General features: G+C 40.8%; 1 protein-coding gene across 2 annotated transcripts in view; it reads right to left on the reverse strand.

The window, feature by feature from the left end:
* The window catches only part of LOC141804306 (rho GTPase-activating protein 29-like), a 55,915-nt gene that overhangs the window by 8,263 nt on the left and 28,854 nt on the right, over window positions 1-18,798 (reverse strand). For both annotated transcript variants that reach the window (XM_074688660.1, XM_074688661.1), the window contains 13 exons: window positions 17,224-17,320; window positions 16,999-17,071; window positions 16,726-16,786; window positions 15,977-16,126; window positions 13,411-13,475; window positions 13,171-13,281; window positions 12,793-12,873; window positions 12,501-12,668; window positions 10,855-10,992; window positions 10,583-10,770; window positions 7,056-7,225; window positions 4,661-4,795; window positions 4,216-4,314 (listed from right to left, as the gene is read on the reverse strand). In XM_074688660.1, the coding sequence (XP_074544761.1) occupies window positions 4,216-4,314; window positions 4,661-4,795; window positions 7,056-7,225; window positions 10,583-10,770; window positions 10,855-10,992; window positions 12,501-12,668; window positions 12,793-12,873; window positions 13,171-13,281; window positions 13,411-13,475; window positions 15,977-16,126; window positions 16,726-16,786; window positions 16,999-17,071; window positions 17,224-17,320 (1,536 nt within the window). The remainder of the gene's footprint in view (window positions 1-4,215; window positions 4,315-4,660; window positions 4,796-7,055; window positions 7,226-10,582; window positions 10,771-10,854; window positions 10,993-12,500; window positions 12,669-12,792; window positions 12,874-13,170; window positions 13,282-13,410; window positions 13,476-15,976; window positions 16,127-16,725; window positions 16,787-16,998; window positions 17,072-17,223; window positions 17,321-18,798) is intronic.

An 18,798-nucleotide genomic window follows, 5' to 3' on the forward strand; every position in this document is an offset into this window, starting at 1 on the left:
GGATCCCATCCCAGCTTGGCTGTTAAAGGAAGTCTTTCCCTTGGTCGGATCTTCTTTACTAAGGATGATTAATGCGTCTTTACTGTCGGGCTACGTGCCCCAACTTTTTAAAGTTGCTGTTATTAAGCCTCTTCTTAAAAAGCCTACACTTGATTCAGGCTCTTTTGTCAACTACAGACCGATATCTAACCTCTCTTTCGTTTCTAAGATCTTGGAGAAAGTTGTTGCGAGTCGGCTCTGTGATTTTCTTCATAGCAACAGTCTTTTTGAGGTCTTTCAGTCTGGGTTCAGAGCCCACCACAGCACTGAGACTGCGCTGCTGAAAGTAACCAACGATCTACTTTTGGCTTCGGACAGTGGTCTTCTTTCTGTGCTTGTCTTGCTTGATCTTAGTGCCGCTTTCGACACGATTGATCATTGCATTCTTCTGAGGAGATTAGAGAGTCTTCTTGGTATCTCAGGAACCGCTTTAGCCTGGCTTCGATCGTATCTTTCGGATCGACATCAGTTTGTTCATGTGAACAACGTCTCTTCTTCTCACACCAGGGTGCAATATGGAGTTCCTCAAGGTTCAGTGCTCGGACCGATTCTTTTCATCTTGTATATGCTTCCTCTCGGCACTATATTGAGGAAACACTCCATAAACTTTCACTGCTATGCAGATGACACTCAGCTTTACTTGTCAATGAAGCCTGAAGAAACCAACCGCTTATCTAAACTTGAAGCATGCCTTAAAGACGTAAGGTCCTGGATGAGCAGAAACTTCTTACTGCTGAACTCAGAGAAGACTGAAGTCATTGTTCTTGGACCCAAACATCTCAGAGAAGCTTTCTTGAACAACATCGCCGCCTCTGACGACATCAGCTTGGCTTCCAGCACCACTGTCAGGAACCTGGGAGTTCTTTTGGATCAGGACCTGTCCTTTAACTCTCACATCCAACAGGTCTCAAGGACGGCATTTTTTCATCTTCGCAATATCAAGAGAATTAGACACATCTTGTCTCGGAGCGACGCTGAGAAACTGGTCCATGCTTTCGTTTCTTCTAGGCTGGACTACTGTAACTCTCTTTTATCCGGCTGTCCTAATAAGTCTATTAGGACTCTTCAGCTGGTTCAGAATGCTGCTGCTCGGGTACTGACTTGGACTGGGAGGAGAGAGCACATCTCTCCAGTGTTAGCGTCTCTACACTGGTTACCTATAAAATCTAGGATAGAGTTTAAAATTCTTCTTTTGACTTACAAAGCGCTTAATGGCATCGGGCCATCGTATCTTAAAGACTTAATTGTTCCGTATAATCCGTCTAGGTCTTTGCGTTCTCAACATGCTGGTCTGCTCGTTGTACCTAGGGTCTCTAAAAGTAGTATGGGAGGTCGAGCCTTTAGTTATCAGGCTCCTCTTCTTTGGAATAACTTACCGGTTGAGGTCCGGGGAGCAGACACGGTCTCAACCTTTAAGAGTAGACTTAAAACTTTCCTTTTTGATAAAGCTTACAGTTAGAGCTGGATCAGATCTGAACCAGCTCTTAGTCATGCTGCTATAGGTTTAGACTGCTGGGGGGAACTGACACACAGGGCTCCTGTTTCCCTCTTTTACTGTCAGTCTAACTTCTAGTCTTACTGTCCTGTTATAGTTACTGACCATACACCTCTCTGGGAGGGTCTGAGTTTGTCTTGTAGGTTCCTGGGGATCGGTGAAGAAGACGGCCTGCTGCTGTGCTCCTGTCCGACACCAGCTGCTACAGCTTTGGATTTGGCCTGCTGGTTTCACCTTAACTGTCGCCACAGCGCCAAACTTCAGACTCCGTCTGTTTCTCTCTCTCTCCCTTTCTGTGTGTGTGTGTGTGTGTGTGTATGTGTGTCTGTGTGTGTGTCTGTGTGCGTGTGTGTGTATCCCTACCCCCCCCCCCTCCTTTTTTCTCCCCCCCCCCCCCCCCCCCCCCTCTCTCCCACTCTCTCTCCTCTATCTGTCTCTCTCTAACCCCAACACAGTCGAGACAGATGTCTGTCTAACATGAGTCTGGTTCTGTCCGAGGTTTCTGCCCGTTAAAGGGAAGTTTTTCCTTGCCATTGTAACTTGCTAAATGCTGCAAAGTCCTGTACTCATGGTGGATTAAGATAAGATAAGACTTCTTATCTTGTCTTGATGTTGGGTTTCTGCTAATAAAATTTTATTAACATTTACGGGTCTAGACCTGTAAATGTTTTTGTAAAGTGTCTTGAAATAACATTTGTTATGATTTGGCGCTATATAAATAAAGATTGATTGATTGATTGATTGACATAAAATTCTACCAGAAATATTAGGTTACAACATTCCTGTGACTTTTCTGTTGTTATAAAAATGTCATTTTAATTCACCTGAGGGGGCTGTACAAAAGGGAGAATTGTTAAAAAACGCTGCAAAAAATCTGTAACTGCAAAATGGGGCAGAGTGGACACACCAACCCAAGAAAGTTTAACTCCCAGCAGTGGTGATTTGTGATGTGTAAAAAAATGTTGAAATAACCAATAATAATTAACAGCAGAGAGCTCCAGCTTTTTTATAAATAGACCGATTATCGGGGCCGATATTTGGCATTTTGAAGCATATTGGCATCTGCCTTTTTTTTTTTTTTTTTAATCCGACGGCCGTTAAGAAACAAATTTAAAACTGTGTTGTTGCAGCTCTAATGCAGTCGCTCCACTGTCAGCAGTCACTACTCAGTCCCCAGCACTGTCCCACCCACAGTACCATCTGATTGGTTACAAGCAGAGCCATGGCTTTGGTAACAGCCAATCAGCAGTGCAGTTATTACAGTTATTGCAGTTACATAAAAACTTTGTCTAGTAAAGAAAACTGAAGTTATTTTTTTTTTTTAAGTTTTCATTTTACTTTATAAAACATGCTGCTGAGCCTGGGAGCTGTTTAATAAACTCATGCTTTAAGGTTTTTGAATGAAGTTAAGTGTTGGAGTTTGGATTGTTCAAAATTTGACACCAATGTTTGCACTTCGACTGCAAAGTAATATCGACTTCAAATATCAGTTATCTGTATCGTCCCTGAAAAATCCATATCAGTTTATCTCTAATGATGATGATAAAGATAATGATAGTAAATACAGCAAGCAGCTCAAAAATACTGCGTTATGAGCCAGTTGTGAAGGACTTCTAGCAACAAATATGTGATTATATTTCTAAAACATTGAAAAAAAAATGTTTTTACTGTGGAAAAATGTGTTTGGGCTATTTTTAGGTAATATACTGAGGAAAAACAGTTCTTTATAAATCTTCTCACTATGGAAAAATTCTATTTTCACAAGTTTTTTACAGGGAATTCAAACAATGTATTCAATCAACTCAGTGCTCTAAAAACAATTTAAACTAAAAAAACCTTTTTTTTTATCTCACACCCCCCCTTGAGCTTGTTCAAATGTTGAAAATGTATGTTGTAACTTAACTCTTCCATGCACATTGTGGTTGTATACTCAATCAATTAAGAAAATGATAATAATCAAGTAAAAACAGACAGTCTGAAAAATGAAAACTATAAAAGAAAAGCTTGTTGTGGTCCTCAAAGGGGCTGTTTCCAAGAGAGTTTACTGAGAAGTGTAAGAAAAGGTATGCCCGTTAACAGGATTACATTCAAATCACAGATCTTAGTGATTGTATTTGAAGCTAAAAATTAAAGCAGTCTCTATATTTCAATGGCTGTCTCAGGATTTCAATTAAAAAAAGTAACAAAGTCAATTTTGGTTATCAGAGTCTTTTTCTGAAGTTTGTCTTGAAAAGAGGGGAGTTGTCTTATAATCAGGGTGACCCTATATTCAGGTCATTACGGTAGTTCCAGGAGTGAAAATGCCTTTATGAATAAAAATGTATAAAATTAAAAAGTCATTTCACAAAAATACAAAAAACTAGGTCAAATAAAAGACCTGCGTACAGTGTGACAACAAACACGTCTCCCATCACTGGGGGAGCGCAGCAGAGATACAGGAAGTGTACGCCGAGGCTGTGCGCCAACACTAACATGACCCCAATCTGTGAAGCTCCCTCAACTGTGAAAACATTTGATGTAAGCAGAATCCACCACAGAGTCGAGCGCACCCAAAACCACTACATGAGGTGTGCAGTCAGCCTCGAGTTCCTCCTGATACACACACACTCACTGACAGAGATGGACGGACACACGAGCATGAATCTGCAAGAAGGAGAAACACACATTCACACGCGTCTTACCGTTGTCTGAAGGTGATGGAGGCTCCCTCTCATCCAGATCGTCAGCAGAAGACATGGTCCCAGTGGAGGGAGTCCTTGGCAGCCGGCGTTTGAAGTCACCTGTGTGTGTTGTCATATTAGTCATGTAAAGAAACATAGTGTTCTGAAATTTTTCTGTTTTAGCAGATAATCTCTACGGTGCTGACCATTCCAGGGCTTTGCACCGAGTGATGAATAGTTTCATGCACAGAGGGAAGTGCACTCAGGGATGAGTAGTGTGTGGGTTTGTTGTATGAGGAAGTTGCACAGAAACGTTTTTTAGGAGAAACACTCCATGAGCTTTTTGAAAATCTCCAAGCATTATCATAAATGAAATCAGTTTCTCTTTTTGTTTTAGTCTGGTTTCGACGTTTCTGAGCGGCTTTATCACACGAACTAAAAACTGATTCATGTAAGATCATCTCACCTGGACTGGCCGTAGGGGAGTCCATTGACCTGGACTCGCTGCTGCCTCCCGCGCTCTCCGAGTCGCTGCACATCCCGCCCTGGCTGCTCTGGCTACAGGACGCCCAGGCTCTCAGTGTGGCTGGACCTCTCAGCGCTACGAGAAAACACACACACACACACACACACACACACACACACACACACACACACACACACACACACACACACACACACGCAGCCCGTCATTCACAAACTGAGAACAGCAAAAGAGTGTTAAAGGACAGCTTCCTCTTTGGTGGTATTCTCAGCGTCACTACAGTTATTTTCAGAGACACACAGTTATTCCAGACTTGTGAAAAAGAAGTCACACACAACTCAAACTGTTTTGCTTTTAGTTCAGTAGAAAAAAAATCACAGACCAATAAGTTAGGGTAAGCCCCGTCAACAGATACTGGGGATACCTGGCTTTTATCTTTTTGAATTCCAGCAACAGTTTGAGTGTTTCCTTTCCTTTTTAATACCATTTATTGATCCATGTATCCATTTACTTCTACTTATTTGATCCTTTTGAATCTAACTGATTTCTTATTTTGCCTTCTATCCATGCTTATGTTATTGATTTTATTCCATTTTTAAGTATTTTCATATCCACCTTCATCAATTTTTGTTTTTGGTTTTTCTATATTTCAGTCTTTTCCAACGTTTCTGTATCTGCTAGCTGCGAGCTTGAAATGAAAGCTGCTTCATACATAAAGTCAAATTCTTCAACTATGTGTAATCTATGGAAGTCTCTTTCTGCCAGGTAAAAATAAATGGAGACTCTATTAAAAAAAAGTCAATTAATTAGAAATAAAAAAAGTAGACTTGGCCTGAAAAAATGGGGAGACTTGATGTATAAAAAATGGAGACTCTAATAGAAAAGTCAATTAATTAGAAATAAAAAAGGTAGACTTGGCCTGAAAAAATGGGGTGACTTGATGAATAAAAAAATAAAAAAATAAAATAAAATAAAATAAAATAAAATAAATAAATACAAATAAGACAGCCTGAAGAAACATAGAGAGTCTTGGCCTAAAAAAAAGAAGAAATAAAATAGGAAGGCTCAACCTAATAGAAATAAACTAATAAATGAAAAAAAGGAAGTCTTTGTATAAAAAATGGGAGACTTGAATAATAATATAAAAAAGGAAGACAGTCTGGAAAAATAAGCAAAATAGGAAGAGTTGACTGAAAAAAAAAAAGATAAAATAGGAAGACTAGGCCTGTAAAAAGTATGAAAATGTAGAGACTTGACATAAGAAACATGAATAAAGAAAAATCGAGAAGCTCTCAGGGTACAACCACCATGCTACAAATAAAACATCTGAATCTGTAAGGATATGGTCTTCGATTCGTCTTTTGAGTTCATAGTTTGGATTTTCTTGTGTATCTTGAGTTTCTTTGTGGTTATTTGGGTTTCTTGTCTTGAGTTTTCTATGTGAATCTCAGTTGTTTGTGTTTTCCCTTGAATTTTAAATTCACTTTGTTGCTTCCTGTGTTTGGGTTAGTTCTCCTTGTGTTTCCCTCCAGTTTGACTGTCCCTCGTGTGTTTAACCTGTGTCTCATTTCACACCTGTATTGATTTTCCTTGAGTCTAGTTAGTAGGAGTTTTTGATTCCAACTTTGGATTTTGAGTTTAGTTAAATAAAGACATGTTTTTACATCTGATTGGGTCCACCTCTTGTTTCCTGCCCCTCTGGATTCCTGACAGAATCATGTTAAGAAGTGACAAGTTTTGGTTTGATTTAGCATCGCAAAGCAACAAACACCTGCTCTCTGAACGGCACCCCTTGAAAACCAGCTTTCATTTTTATCATAATTATTTTTTTTAGTTTCGAAAAGGACAGCACATTAAGCTGCACCAGGGTTTGGCATTAGCTAATTCACTTCTGTAGTCTCTGGAAAGGACATAGAGGCCAAGGCTGTGTCTTAAACTCCTGTACTTCTGCACCTACACTTAATATTTTGGTTGTATAAGTGTGTTCACACACAATTAATGAATAACAGAAGAACACCTGTGAGTGGTTGTGAAATGCGATCATCATTTCTAGTCTTTGAGATTTTGTGTATTGCTCTAGAAAGAATAGAGTGTGTAGTGTTCTTGATGGAGGTGTAGTACAGGAAGTATCTGATCAGACACACAGCACATATCTCTGTTAGATAACATCATGTAAAGAAACCGCACAGCTATTCATCAGCAGACTCTGAGAATAATGAAGACTGGAGTTCCTCTGTTATAAGGAGGTTTAGAAAAGATGTTATTCTTTTTTTTCTTTTAAACAGAATATCTAACATCCTTAAACCTTGTGAGTCTGTCTTTGGCGTGTTATAATCTCTCCAGTTCACTTTAGCACATTTAATAAGTGAGTAAAAACCTTGAATGTCTGTGCTGCTGTTGGACCTCCTCTCGCCGATCTTGGCAGCCCGCTGCAGAGCTCCATCCACTTCATCTCCACTCAGCACGTCGCAGGAAGTGATGGATGCCTGCGACAGGTTGCCGTGGGACGAATGAGTGCTTCCCACTGACCTTTTGTTGAAGAGAAACCTGGGGAAATAAAGTCAGCGTTTGTTCTGTCACAAAGCCGGGTATTATTTCTCTCCCTCGGTGTGTCGGGAGGATTCGACGAGATTGTTGATCAACAGCAGTGACTCAAAGATTGCTTCACCAGGAAATGGGATTTCTGGCTTTCGTTTTCTGGCGTGTAATCTGTTTTGCTAACACCCACCGCCGAGACTCCCGGCGTTTGTGACAACTTGGAGCAGACTGTGATGAATCTGTCGAGCCGAATGTGTAACTGACGGCTACATTAGAGAAGTGGAGCTGCATTTTATCGCTGAAGGATCACTCCTGCACCTGAGGACACACCTTTCCCTCTGTTATGGGCTAACTTCCAAGAATTATCAGAGCTGTAGCTGCCACAGGCTTCACTGAGGAGGAACAGAAACTGAAATAAGCCGAGGCAGCAGACTACTTCATGTGTAATGTCACGTTTAACACGCCTGTGGCTTCTCAGCGGAAGTCACCTCAGGCTCTCAGTCTATAAAAACATTTACAATCAGGGTAATCACCTGGAATTCACACTTTACTGTACCTAATAGAGCTGCAACGACAGTATCATAAACTAAACTTAATTTTAAGACACTGATGATGTGCGGTGTTGCTGATTATCTCAGCGGTAGTGAATGTGTCTGCGTGGGAAGTCTGACACTGCTCTGACAATTTAAGAAGAGTCTCCAGGAAAGCTGAAACTCTCACGCTCGCAATCTCCCCCGCTGCACTCGGCCTGCACAGCAGATATTTCCTGAGGAAGGGCAACGAATTCAACACGCATTCTGTCTCTCCTCCAGTCCCCCTCCTCACGCTCTCTGCATCTGACTCGCTGTTACCTACGGGAGTCACTTGAAAACATTTTCAGGGCATATGCTGAAATCCTGCGGTTGGTTTCATACCTTTTCAAGACTTTTTAAAAACCTTTCAAAAGTTTTAAGACCTTGTCGCAACTTTAAGCTGTTATTAGCAACCCATCTTTACAGATGTAGTTTACATTTTAACAGAAATTAGTAGGGATGCACAATATTATCAGCACATGAAAGGTATTGGCTGATATTGGCTTGAAAAGAGAACAATGGATATCGGCCAAATACTCCAAATTCTGCCGATATAATAAACTGATAAAATAATGTGCTGAATTGCAGATCTTTTTCGAACTTTTTGTGACGTTGCTTGAGTAGTTTCGTATTTGGCTCCTGTTTTAAGTTAAATTCAAGCAGAAGTCTGTAAGGTACATGTATCTGACTAATTTAGGCACATTTACCATTAACTAAAGTAAACCATTTTATTAAATTTGGGTTTAACTGCTGTACAGTTGCAATCCTCACGTTTCCTGTAAACAGAGGTTTTGTTTACTGACTGTTAATTAAGAAATTGGCCAAATTTGCCCTCGTTGTGGTTCTGATTTTTTCAGGAAGACCATCATCTAGCAAGCAGTATTACTCTATTAGATTTTTTTTTTGTTTGAAAGCAATTCAGAAATAAATACACAGTTTCAAGTATATTTTTCTGATTTTGCACAAGAAATGAATATTACATAACAAATGTAACAAGATTCTGCACCACAACACAATATGCTTCTTCCAAAACACAAGAGAGTTGATTATCTCTGCAATTATGTGCACAGAAAAGATATCGGCATCAGTATCGGCTGAATGAGTAGTTACATATCGACATATCGGATATCAGCAAAAAATCCAATAGAGGAGGTTCTCAACTTACGTTGTTTCAACTTTACGATGCCAACAAATATATGTAGGTAAGAAAATAGAGAATGTTTCGAAGTTATGCCGCTCTGTTCATAAGCTGCTATGGCATGCACTAGTTTTTGGCGTGTATGAATACACAGCTATGCAGTGCCACACGGTCATCAGCAGCTTTGTCTCGAGTTGCGTTATACTGTAGATTGTCTGTGTTTGTGCTCCATAATTTTCACGGTATCCTCACCTTTTTTGCATCATAGACTGAATAAATATGAAGTATAATTAATGTATTTGGATTGTTATTTAGAGATTTAGGGCACGTCACTGATGACATGTGAGTAGGCAGCCTGAGGTGATCTAGCTTTGAGGATGCTACTGACACATTTTTCTTTTGTTTTTGTTTTTGTTTTTCACATCACATCACATTCATTCGTTCATTTTCTGAACCGCTTATCTTGTTAGGGGTCACTGTGGCTGGAGCCAATCCCAGCTGTCATCGGGCAAGAGGCGGGGTAAACCCTGGACTTGTCGCCAACCAATCACAGGTCATCACATCACTTTGTTCCTTGTAATTTACTTTGCAAGCCCACTTGCATGATTCATTGTCTGAATTCCTGCATGTCCAATCGCTTACAACTTCACCAGCCAAATGCTTAACGGACCAATCAGGGGACAGAGGTGGGAGCTGCAGACATGAGCAGCAGGAAGCGACTGCACGTTTGAAAACAACAGCAGTATGGATTGGTTTGTGATGAGTGTGACGAGCAGAATGATCGTCCAATCACCAGGTGTGCTTTTTTTGAAGATTCAGCCCCTAAAAACATTTTTGGATGGCTCTTACCTCGATGGACTATTTCCTTGGTGGGTATATGGAACTAAATAAATATTCATGGTGTCTTTTGAGTCAAAGCTTGAATACCAATAAAATGAAATACCTCATCAATTAAATTTAAGAGTGTTTTAATGCTTTTAAGGGCCTTGATTTTCCCACAATTGATTTTCTAAGACCCTGTGGGCACCCTGATTTCAAGGTGAACCTCGTCGATGAATTTCTCTAATTAGATCTAGGCTGAAAACTTTCAGGGAGTCAAATAAAAATTTCACAACCCTTTCCCGAATGTAGCTTTTAATCACAGGTGGCATTAACATGACTCCTTGGTGATCGCTCACAAGCAAACAGCTCTGAGAGCATCTCTGCATCAAGGTCGTGTTTTTATCTTACCGACATGTGCATCATCTTTTTCATCATTACACCGTCTAAGAGCTAAAGCCTGGTGTTTATCCACAGCAGGAGAAGGATGTCAGTATAAACTGAACTGTTGACCTGATATAAAAGTTTGTATTCATCTTAAGCTGTGCGTTACTTTACAGCTCAGTGATTTATCTGAGAAGAGTTTGAATCAAGCTGCAGACCTGTAGCTCTGCGTGCTGTAGAGATGATTAGATGGAGTCAGATATTGAACAGCTGATCAAAATGCTCATAGGTTAAACCTCTGGAATACATCCAGGATCATTCACCCTGATTTTTCCCTCGCTGAATCAATAAAAGGCTTGATTTCTCCCATATATCACGCACGCCATCCTTGATTTTGACATTACGTGAACGTGCAGCTGAATAAGAATCTCAGGTGTGAAGAGTCGTCTGTACCTGGTATTGTCAGAGGAGATGGAGTCAGAGTGCAGACGCTCTTTGGGAAGATTTTTGGCGAGGTTGCGAACGAACTCTGCGTAGCATTCACCCGGTTCGTACAGCTTGGCGCTCTCACTCAGCGCCTGGTGGTGGGCAGGAAGTGACACGGTCTGAGCCTGCTGCATCTGAAACCAGTTCACGGTCACCTGAGGAGAGACAGAAGAGGAAGTGAGGAGGTTACTCTCAGTTTGAAGGTGGATTAGTTCCTCATCATCAAGGTTCGAACTCACAGCTTTGAGCGTGAGGTCACACTGGAAGACCATCTCTCGGATCTGAGTGAGGATGGTGCTCTTGGCGTTGTTGAGATCCATCCTTCTGACGCCTGCGTCAGCCATACAGCTCTGGTACTGGTCCTGGGCTTCCTCTGCCTGATACAGACACAAATACACAGATTGTTACAAGACTATGGAGGAAGTTTTTGGGTCTTTTTGCAGAAAATTAAGGAGAGTTTTGACGTCTTCATTTATCAAATGTAGGAACAAGCGTAAAATGGTCCCAGCTTTAAACAGTGGCTTTTTCCAGGGCTGACACACAGGTTTTATGATCATGTGCAGGGTTTCCTTCAAGTTTTTTTCTTAAACTGTGGGGGAGCCCCTCAGCGCACAGGGTAGCTGTTGGTCACAGTGGTATGAAAGCTAACGGGCTTTCAGGTGTGTTTAACAAAAGCTGGAGGAAAAGTTCTCTGTTGTTTTTTAAAGGATGAAGGAAAAGATAGACAAACTGCAACTCAGGAAAAAGTTTGAAGTAAGTTTAAACCACACAAAGTGACGGGGGAACTTCTGCTAATGCTGACTTTATATACGATAGAGACACTGTAATGCAGCGCATAAAACAAAAGTTAACTCCGCGACTCTCGGGATATTTATCTGCGCACATCGGGGCTGAATTCTGCCGTGCACGATGAAGAAAGCTGAGAATTTTAAACTGCAAAGACCTGCCCGTCTGTCTCTTGCTATGATGCTTTGATGTTGATCTCCAGCATAGAGTCTCCTTAATTACCCTTATACATTCCTTCATGTACTAAATAACCTGGTAAGGCAGGCTGAACTGTGAATATTTAGGGGCGGGTTACTTGAAAGTCAGTTGTCTTACGCTGCCAGATTTATCAACACGTGATCATGCATACACCTCAATTGACCCAGATTTCATAGATCCCATTTGAAACTTGTTGTACGTTCGTTTCTACACCGCAATCTGTGCCAGTTGCCACGCCAGACTGGAATTTAACGTTTCATACAGATAAGCTTTTGACATTTTCAGACACTTTTTTTCACTACTTGATTTCCTTTAAGCAAGGGGTGGCCAACCTGCTGCTCGCAAGCCACATGAGGCTCTTTGCCTTTCGGTGCACAGCTCTTCCATCCTTTCGTAAAAAATATATTGTTATGAGTAGAGGTGTGTCGATCAATATAAAATATTGATATACTGATGCCAACATTGGGATCAGTATTGATCAAAACTTGGTTGATGAGATTGATACTTAAGTTTCAGTTTCTTTTCTCTACATGTGCTCTTCTCAATCAGTCATATGCTAATATATCTAGCTATATATCTATCTATCTATCTATTTAGATAGATAGATAGATAGATAGATAGATAGATATATAGATAGATAGATAGATAGATAGATAGATAGATAGATAGATAGATAGATAGATAGATAGATAGAAAGATAGATAGATAGATAGATAGATAGATAGATAGATAGATAGATAGATATATTGCCAAATATGGATTTAAAATGCCTTGAACAACACTTAATGGCGGATTTGCCTGCTGCGTGTGGACAAAAGCTTTTTTTTTTTTTTAAATGGTGGGGTTTTTTTTAAATAATACCTGGCCGGCTCCTTGTGGACAAGGCCTTAGTCTCACCCACCTTCAGCAGAGCCTCCTCCTCCAGCTTCCTCTTCTTCTCCAGCTGCCTGTTCCCAGCGTTGGACAGCTCGTCCTGGGATCGGCTGGTGGATGAATGAGCTCTCTGGAACTCCTCTCTCCTCTGAGCCTTCAGCGCTCGTGCTTTACGTAGAGTTACGTCTGCTTCTTGCTGCCAGAACCGCAAATAATTAGACAGAGTTATAATACACACAATCAAATAGTCTCTGTAGACAAAACTGCCAATGACACAAAAAATAAAGATGAGCAGGTTGTAGCTGAGACCTTTCACGTACCATTTTCTTCAGCTCCCTCTGCCACTGCTCCTTCAGCTCTCTCCTCAGCTTGTCCAACTCGCTCTTACGGGCCAGAAGAGGCTGAAAAACAATCAAATTCAACAATTTAAAAAGTTGATCCTTGGAAAGAATATCCTATTGTTCCAGCTTTACTTTGACTTCACTCTTAGAGGAGTGTTTCTGCCTTAAATTGAGCTTTAAGAGAGTAAAAGCACATGTTTTCTTTCTACTTCAAAATCTCTGTGCATTTATTCGCACATCATTTTAAGTGAAACGCTGAAATGAATCAAACAAAAGAAACACTTAAATCGTCTATCACAGAAAAAAGAGTTTCTGATGTAAATACTCTGCAGTGGCCACCTTTTGATCCAGTCTCACCTGTATGAATTTGTTCGTCTGAAGAGCCATCGCGGTCTGAATAAGCAGCTGCGTGTATTCAATGTCGTTCTTGAATGTGGAGATGTAGATATCACTGAATGGCATGTAGTCCTTGGACGAATGTAAGAGAGACAAATCGAACCGAGAGGATAAAATATGAATATTAGTTCTGATGAAAACACGAGGAGACAGGTTTTTATATGATTAACATTTTTCATAAGAGAAGATAAGTTCTGTTACCTGCTGACTGGCCAGCATCTTTGCAGACTCGGCCATTTTGGCGTAATTTTTGGCATACTCGATATCTGTAAGGTAAAAAAAGGGCATTTAGACTTTTACATTACACTGTACATTCTGCAGAAACTCAACAACTCTGACAGCTGACGTCTTTGAATAAATGGATTTATCATGATGTGAAAACGTGAGGATTCAAAAAACACACAAGAGGGATCAGAAAAGGCAAAAATTGCTGCATAAAATGTGTACAAAATGCATGATATGACATGTAATTAGCATAGAATTGAGCATTTTCTCTCCTAATTTTCTCTGATCTGTCTGAACATTACAGTCAAACAACGAGTCAGAGCAAAGTGTTTGTCTTTCAGGTTGAAGAATGGGAGTTTGGCATTCCTGGCAGACTCAGCGGAGTTGGCTTCTTGAGGACCACTTTGTCGTGACTAAACGGCTGCTAAGTGCCAATAAAGTGTTCTGCTACTGCTGAACTCTGACTCATTATAAGCCCGTTGACTGTTAACTGATTTCAGAGGTCTATTTGCAAAGCCCTGCTTCAGTGTTCATTATAATTCACATATAACTCTTTTAGTTTTCTATCAACAAGGCTGGAAGACAGCCATCTCTAATAGGCAGTGTGAGAAATATCTGTTCAGCTATGATCACTTTGAATCCAGTACAGTCTCTCAAGGATGAAGACTTGATTTCCCATGAGCAGTTAGCATTTAAGGCATTTGAATCTTCTTTTTAACACGACTTTCAAGACAACTCTTCCCAGAAACCCAACATCAAGACACGACAAGGACTCTTATCTCATCTTAACCCACCATGAGTACAGAGCTTTGCAGCGTTTAGCAAGTTACAAAGGTAAGGGAAAACTTCCCTTTAACAGGTAGAAACCTCAGACAGGACCAGACTCATGTTAGACATCTGAGGAGACTGATGGGGTTAGAGAGTGAGATAGCCCAGTACTCTGAGATGTGTTTGTAACGTGTCCTGTGCTCATCTACCAACTCCAGCCTCACCAATCAGAGCTAACGTAACCTCACTCTTCATTTTATTGATAGACTCTCAAGTTTGAACAGACCACTGCAGAATAACTGCTGCACAGACAGTTTAACCCATGTTTTAACGTTTAGCTTGTGCTCTATCACTCTCCTGTTTAGCTTTCGTCTGCTCTGACCTCCTTTTTCTTTTTGACAGTCCACCTCCAGTGTCCACCATCACTACAAAATTTATCCAAGATATTTTCAGCAAGAAAAAGGAAAAATCTTGCTTCTCACTGCTAAACTTTTAATAACCACATAGTGTTGTCTAAAGCTCCATTTCCACTAGGGATGGGTGCCAAATTAGGTACTTTTATAGGTATTAGCCGAATTCCGTCTTTAGTACCAAGAACCGATTCACGTAAAATCAAGCAGTGCCATGTTTAGGTACCCAAGCACATCCTTGTGACTGTGAGGGAGTGGAAGAGTAGGCAATTTTTTCATGCTGGAAATAAACACAGCATTGCAAGTTTAAATAGATTGAAAAACTTTGAGATTTTATTATTGAACAAATTAATATTTATTACCACATAAACACACTCAAAAGTACCGTTGAGTATCAATACTGATTGCCAGGTACTGGGCATTGGTACCCTTTAGTTTCAAATGTGAAAAGTAATCATCCCTAGTTTCCACCAAGAGGGTCAGTTCAGTTTGTTTCCATACATCACACACTTTGTGGCATTTCCTTTGACCAAAAATGGGACCGGTCCCCAAGTTACCAACCTGTACGATCTCACTTTGTGGTACCCTTCTGTTGGGGTGCTGGACATACCAAACTGACCCCAGAAGGTGGAGTTAGAATAAATTCAGTCCATTGACTGGTCATATCGTCACTTCACTTAAATCTCTAGTGGACTTAATGAAGAAAACTTTCTTTTTGATTTGCAAATGGCATTTTTTATCTAGTCATGCTATGCCGTCACGCTTAGGGATGGGTACCTTTCACATTTAAGATAATACAGTACCAATATCCAGTACCTGGCAATCGGTACTGGTACTCAACGGTTCCAATTTTCGGTATTTTTTGTGTTTATGTGGTAAAAAATATCAATTTGCTCATTAATAAAATATATAAAATGTTCAACTTAATATATTTATTTTTCATTATATAGACTTGCAATGCTGTGTTCATGTCCAGCATGGAAAATCACCTTGTCCTCCACTCCCTCGCAATCACAAGGATGCATTTAGGTACCTAAACATGGCAGCTTTTGATTTTACATGAATTTGTACCCAGTACTTTTGAGAGAATTCAGTCAGTACCTATGAAAGTACCTAATTCAGTACCCATCCCTAGTCACGCTATTACATAGGTAGCATGGCTGTTGGCATCCAGCTTACATGCCGCCTACCTAGAAGGACACAAATGGTGGAAACGGGGCTAAAGGAAGTTTCCATACCAACCAGAGAAGCAACATTTAGAAATAACCAGTTTTGGAGCTGATAATCTCATTTTAAATTGTAGATGTGAACAGGTAAAAACTATAAAAGTGAGGCTGATAAGTTCCTCTGTCTGCCTGTCTCACCCATAGCCAGCCGTCTCTCCATCCACGACAGAAGGTCTTTAATGTACTTGGACCAGGCCTTGGCGTACAGGAGAGCAGACTCCACCCCTCCGTCATTCTTCAGCAGAGCCAAGTCGACTTCTTCCTCCCGTGATAGTGGCACCTCAGAGCCTGCAGAGTACACAGAGTGAATCACAACATATGGCTTCAACAAACCAGCAGGTGTTGGATTGATGTGTCTCGGTGCTACTATCCCCGCAGACATGTGTGGGAGTGAATGAAAGAAAAACTCACTAAAGGTCAAAGTGGACAGTGTGGGAGGATATGAAAGTGTGGGGCATCTTTTAAAAATACTTCAACGGCGTTATTTGCTCTTCACTTGTCACACTGTGGTGCACCTCTCCCAGCCAGCCACCATCTGATTTAACTCAAACCGCATGTGTTTCCCATTGCATACGAAACTACTCCTAAACAGGCAAGGAATGTCAGATATGTGGACGGAGAGGAGGAAAACGAGCAGCTTGTGTGAAAAAAAAGCTGCATGAAATAACAGGGGTGGAAGCGGAGGTTTAAGGCGGGTCTACCTCAGGCATTCAAGAGTCCAGAGCTTAAATCACTCACGAGCTGACACGACGCCTGGCTGCCCTTGGCTACAAAGCAATCATTAAATGCTTTGTAATGCAGCCATTAATAGCTGTTACATCTCAGGATTCATTTATTTGACACACACATTGCTCTGAGGTAAATGAGGGAATGTTAATAGCACTTACCCACAAGGTCACTTTTCTCTGAAACATATCCCTCAGGACCCACAGAGAGGTTGTCGAAAGACTGCGAAAAAGACATTTAAGATTATAAGACATGCAGACATACAATCAAAGTGAGACATCAGAGGCAGCTGGCTTTTCAACACCCCAATTAAACACAGAGAGCGAGTCTTTGAGGGTGTTTTAAAGGGAGGCGTGGTGAAATTACAGCTCTGAGTGAAAGCTGGGAAGACGAAAAGAAACGTCTCAAAGATGAGAGAAAAATAAATGTCTCACCCTGCTTCTCCTGTTCTGTGGGACCCCCAACCCTGAGCCGCTGTCCACATCTCCCATAAGGAAGTCAGAAACTCTGAGGATGGATGTGAAGAGGCATGTTAGAGGCACCGTTTGATATCATCACAACTTACAACTAACTCTTTAAGATCTCTGAAACAAAAGTGGATTTACAGTTCGTGATAAAAATCTAGCCGTGATAAAAAGCCTCACAAACATCGTACTCACACATTGCCGAATGTGAATGCCAAAGTGTCGATGGATGTGTGTATCTCGCTGAATATAGCTTTGGTGTTTTCTGGGTCCACTTCCTTGAAGTTAACGCCTGCAGAGGGAGATAAAATAAAAGTTCAGCAGAGAAAACAACGCTGCCTCAATCATTCAGGTTAAGTACACGCATTAAAAGCAAGGCCTGGGGAATGAGGACGATTAATATGAGAAGACAGAGACGATTGTTTGGGTTGATTAAAATACACAGGGGATGAAAATGTGTGACACTTGAGTTTAAAAACCTGCAGCAAGTGTGTCAACTTGGATTTAAAACAAAAAGCTGTCCTTTTATGTCTGACGAAATTTAAGAAGCTAAAGTTTATAGTTGTGTCTCCATGGTAAGTGGTTCAGCTCCTCCAAAAGCATTAAAATAGTTTCAGGAAGGTGTAAACACTTTCCTGCAGAAGACAGAAGGAAATCTCCTGAGCTGTTGCAGAAGTTCAAGAGTTTTAAAGCAAGGTTTAAATCCACAGGTGCATCTGATCCTGGTATCTGGTATCGAGGATTCAGTATTGGTGGGAAAGGATTGGTCCAAACTTGACAATAATGCTAAAACTGTGATTAAGTCTACTAGGTATAAAATTTTACAATAAAATAGTCATTTCTGTAAATTCTTAAGTGTTTTTTGACAAAACTGATGTTCAACATTTAAGCTGCATTTCCACCAAGCAGTCCGGTTTGGTTCAGTACGGTTTGGTACAGTTAAGCCTGATCCCGTTTGCGTTTCCACAGCAAACTGTGTCCTCTCGTGGTAGGCGGTGTGTAAGCCGGATGCCGAAAGCCGCATCTGTTAAACAATAGCATGACGCCGTAGCGGCGCGACACAGTTTACCCCGCTAATAAATCCAGTGAAGAAGAAAAACTTGACACAGTAAACAAAGAGTATAGATGGAAGACACGCAGCATTTGTCCTTTATGTGATTGTAGCTCTTTGATACAAAGTGTAATCAAGCTTTGTTACAGAGAAGACTGTGTGCCGCCAGGAGAAATGCAGCCGCTGTCGCACAGGAAGTGACAATTCTTTTGACCAATCAACGGTCTGCAGTGTTGTAGCTCCACCTCTCGAGAACAGATTGGTTCAGTCTGGCTCCCATTTGAAAGGGTCCCAAAAAGTGGGGTGGCTTGTCTCTGTTATTTGGGGATCTGTCCCGGGATAAGTCAGTGGAAACGCCACAAAATGTGCGCCGTACCGAGACGAACTGAACCGGTCTGCTTGGTGGAAACGCAGCTTTTAAAACTTATAGTTTAAATAAATTAAACTTCAGTAATTCCATATATGCCAATTTTTGTCTTTTACTCAAAGTCTTACCAGAAAAGCAGGATCAGTGCATCCCTAGCGCTAACACTGTTCCTCTATGCAGGTGGTAGGGTTTGGTGAAATACCACCATCTACTGGAACCAGTTGGTATTACAACTACAATACAACAACACTAACATTTGACAGCCAGTAATGCAAAATAAACACAGGTCAATCTTGTATCTTCCAGTTGTAAAATCTTAATTAGATACGTCTACTGATTCATTAAAGCACAT

The sequence above is a fragment of the Halichoeres trimaculatus genome, unplaced genomic scaffold, assembly GCF_033239565.1.
Source record: "Halichoeres trimaculatus isolate MK-OKI-2021-1 unplaced genomic scaffold, fHalTri1.1 fHalTri1_scaffold_15, whole genome shotgun sequence".
Classification (NCBI taxonomy): Eukaryota; Metazoa; Chordata; class Actinopteri; order Labriformes; family Labridae; genus Halichoeres; species Halichoeres trimaculatus.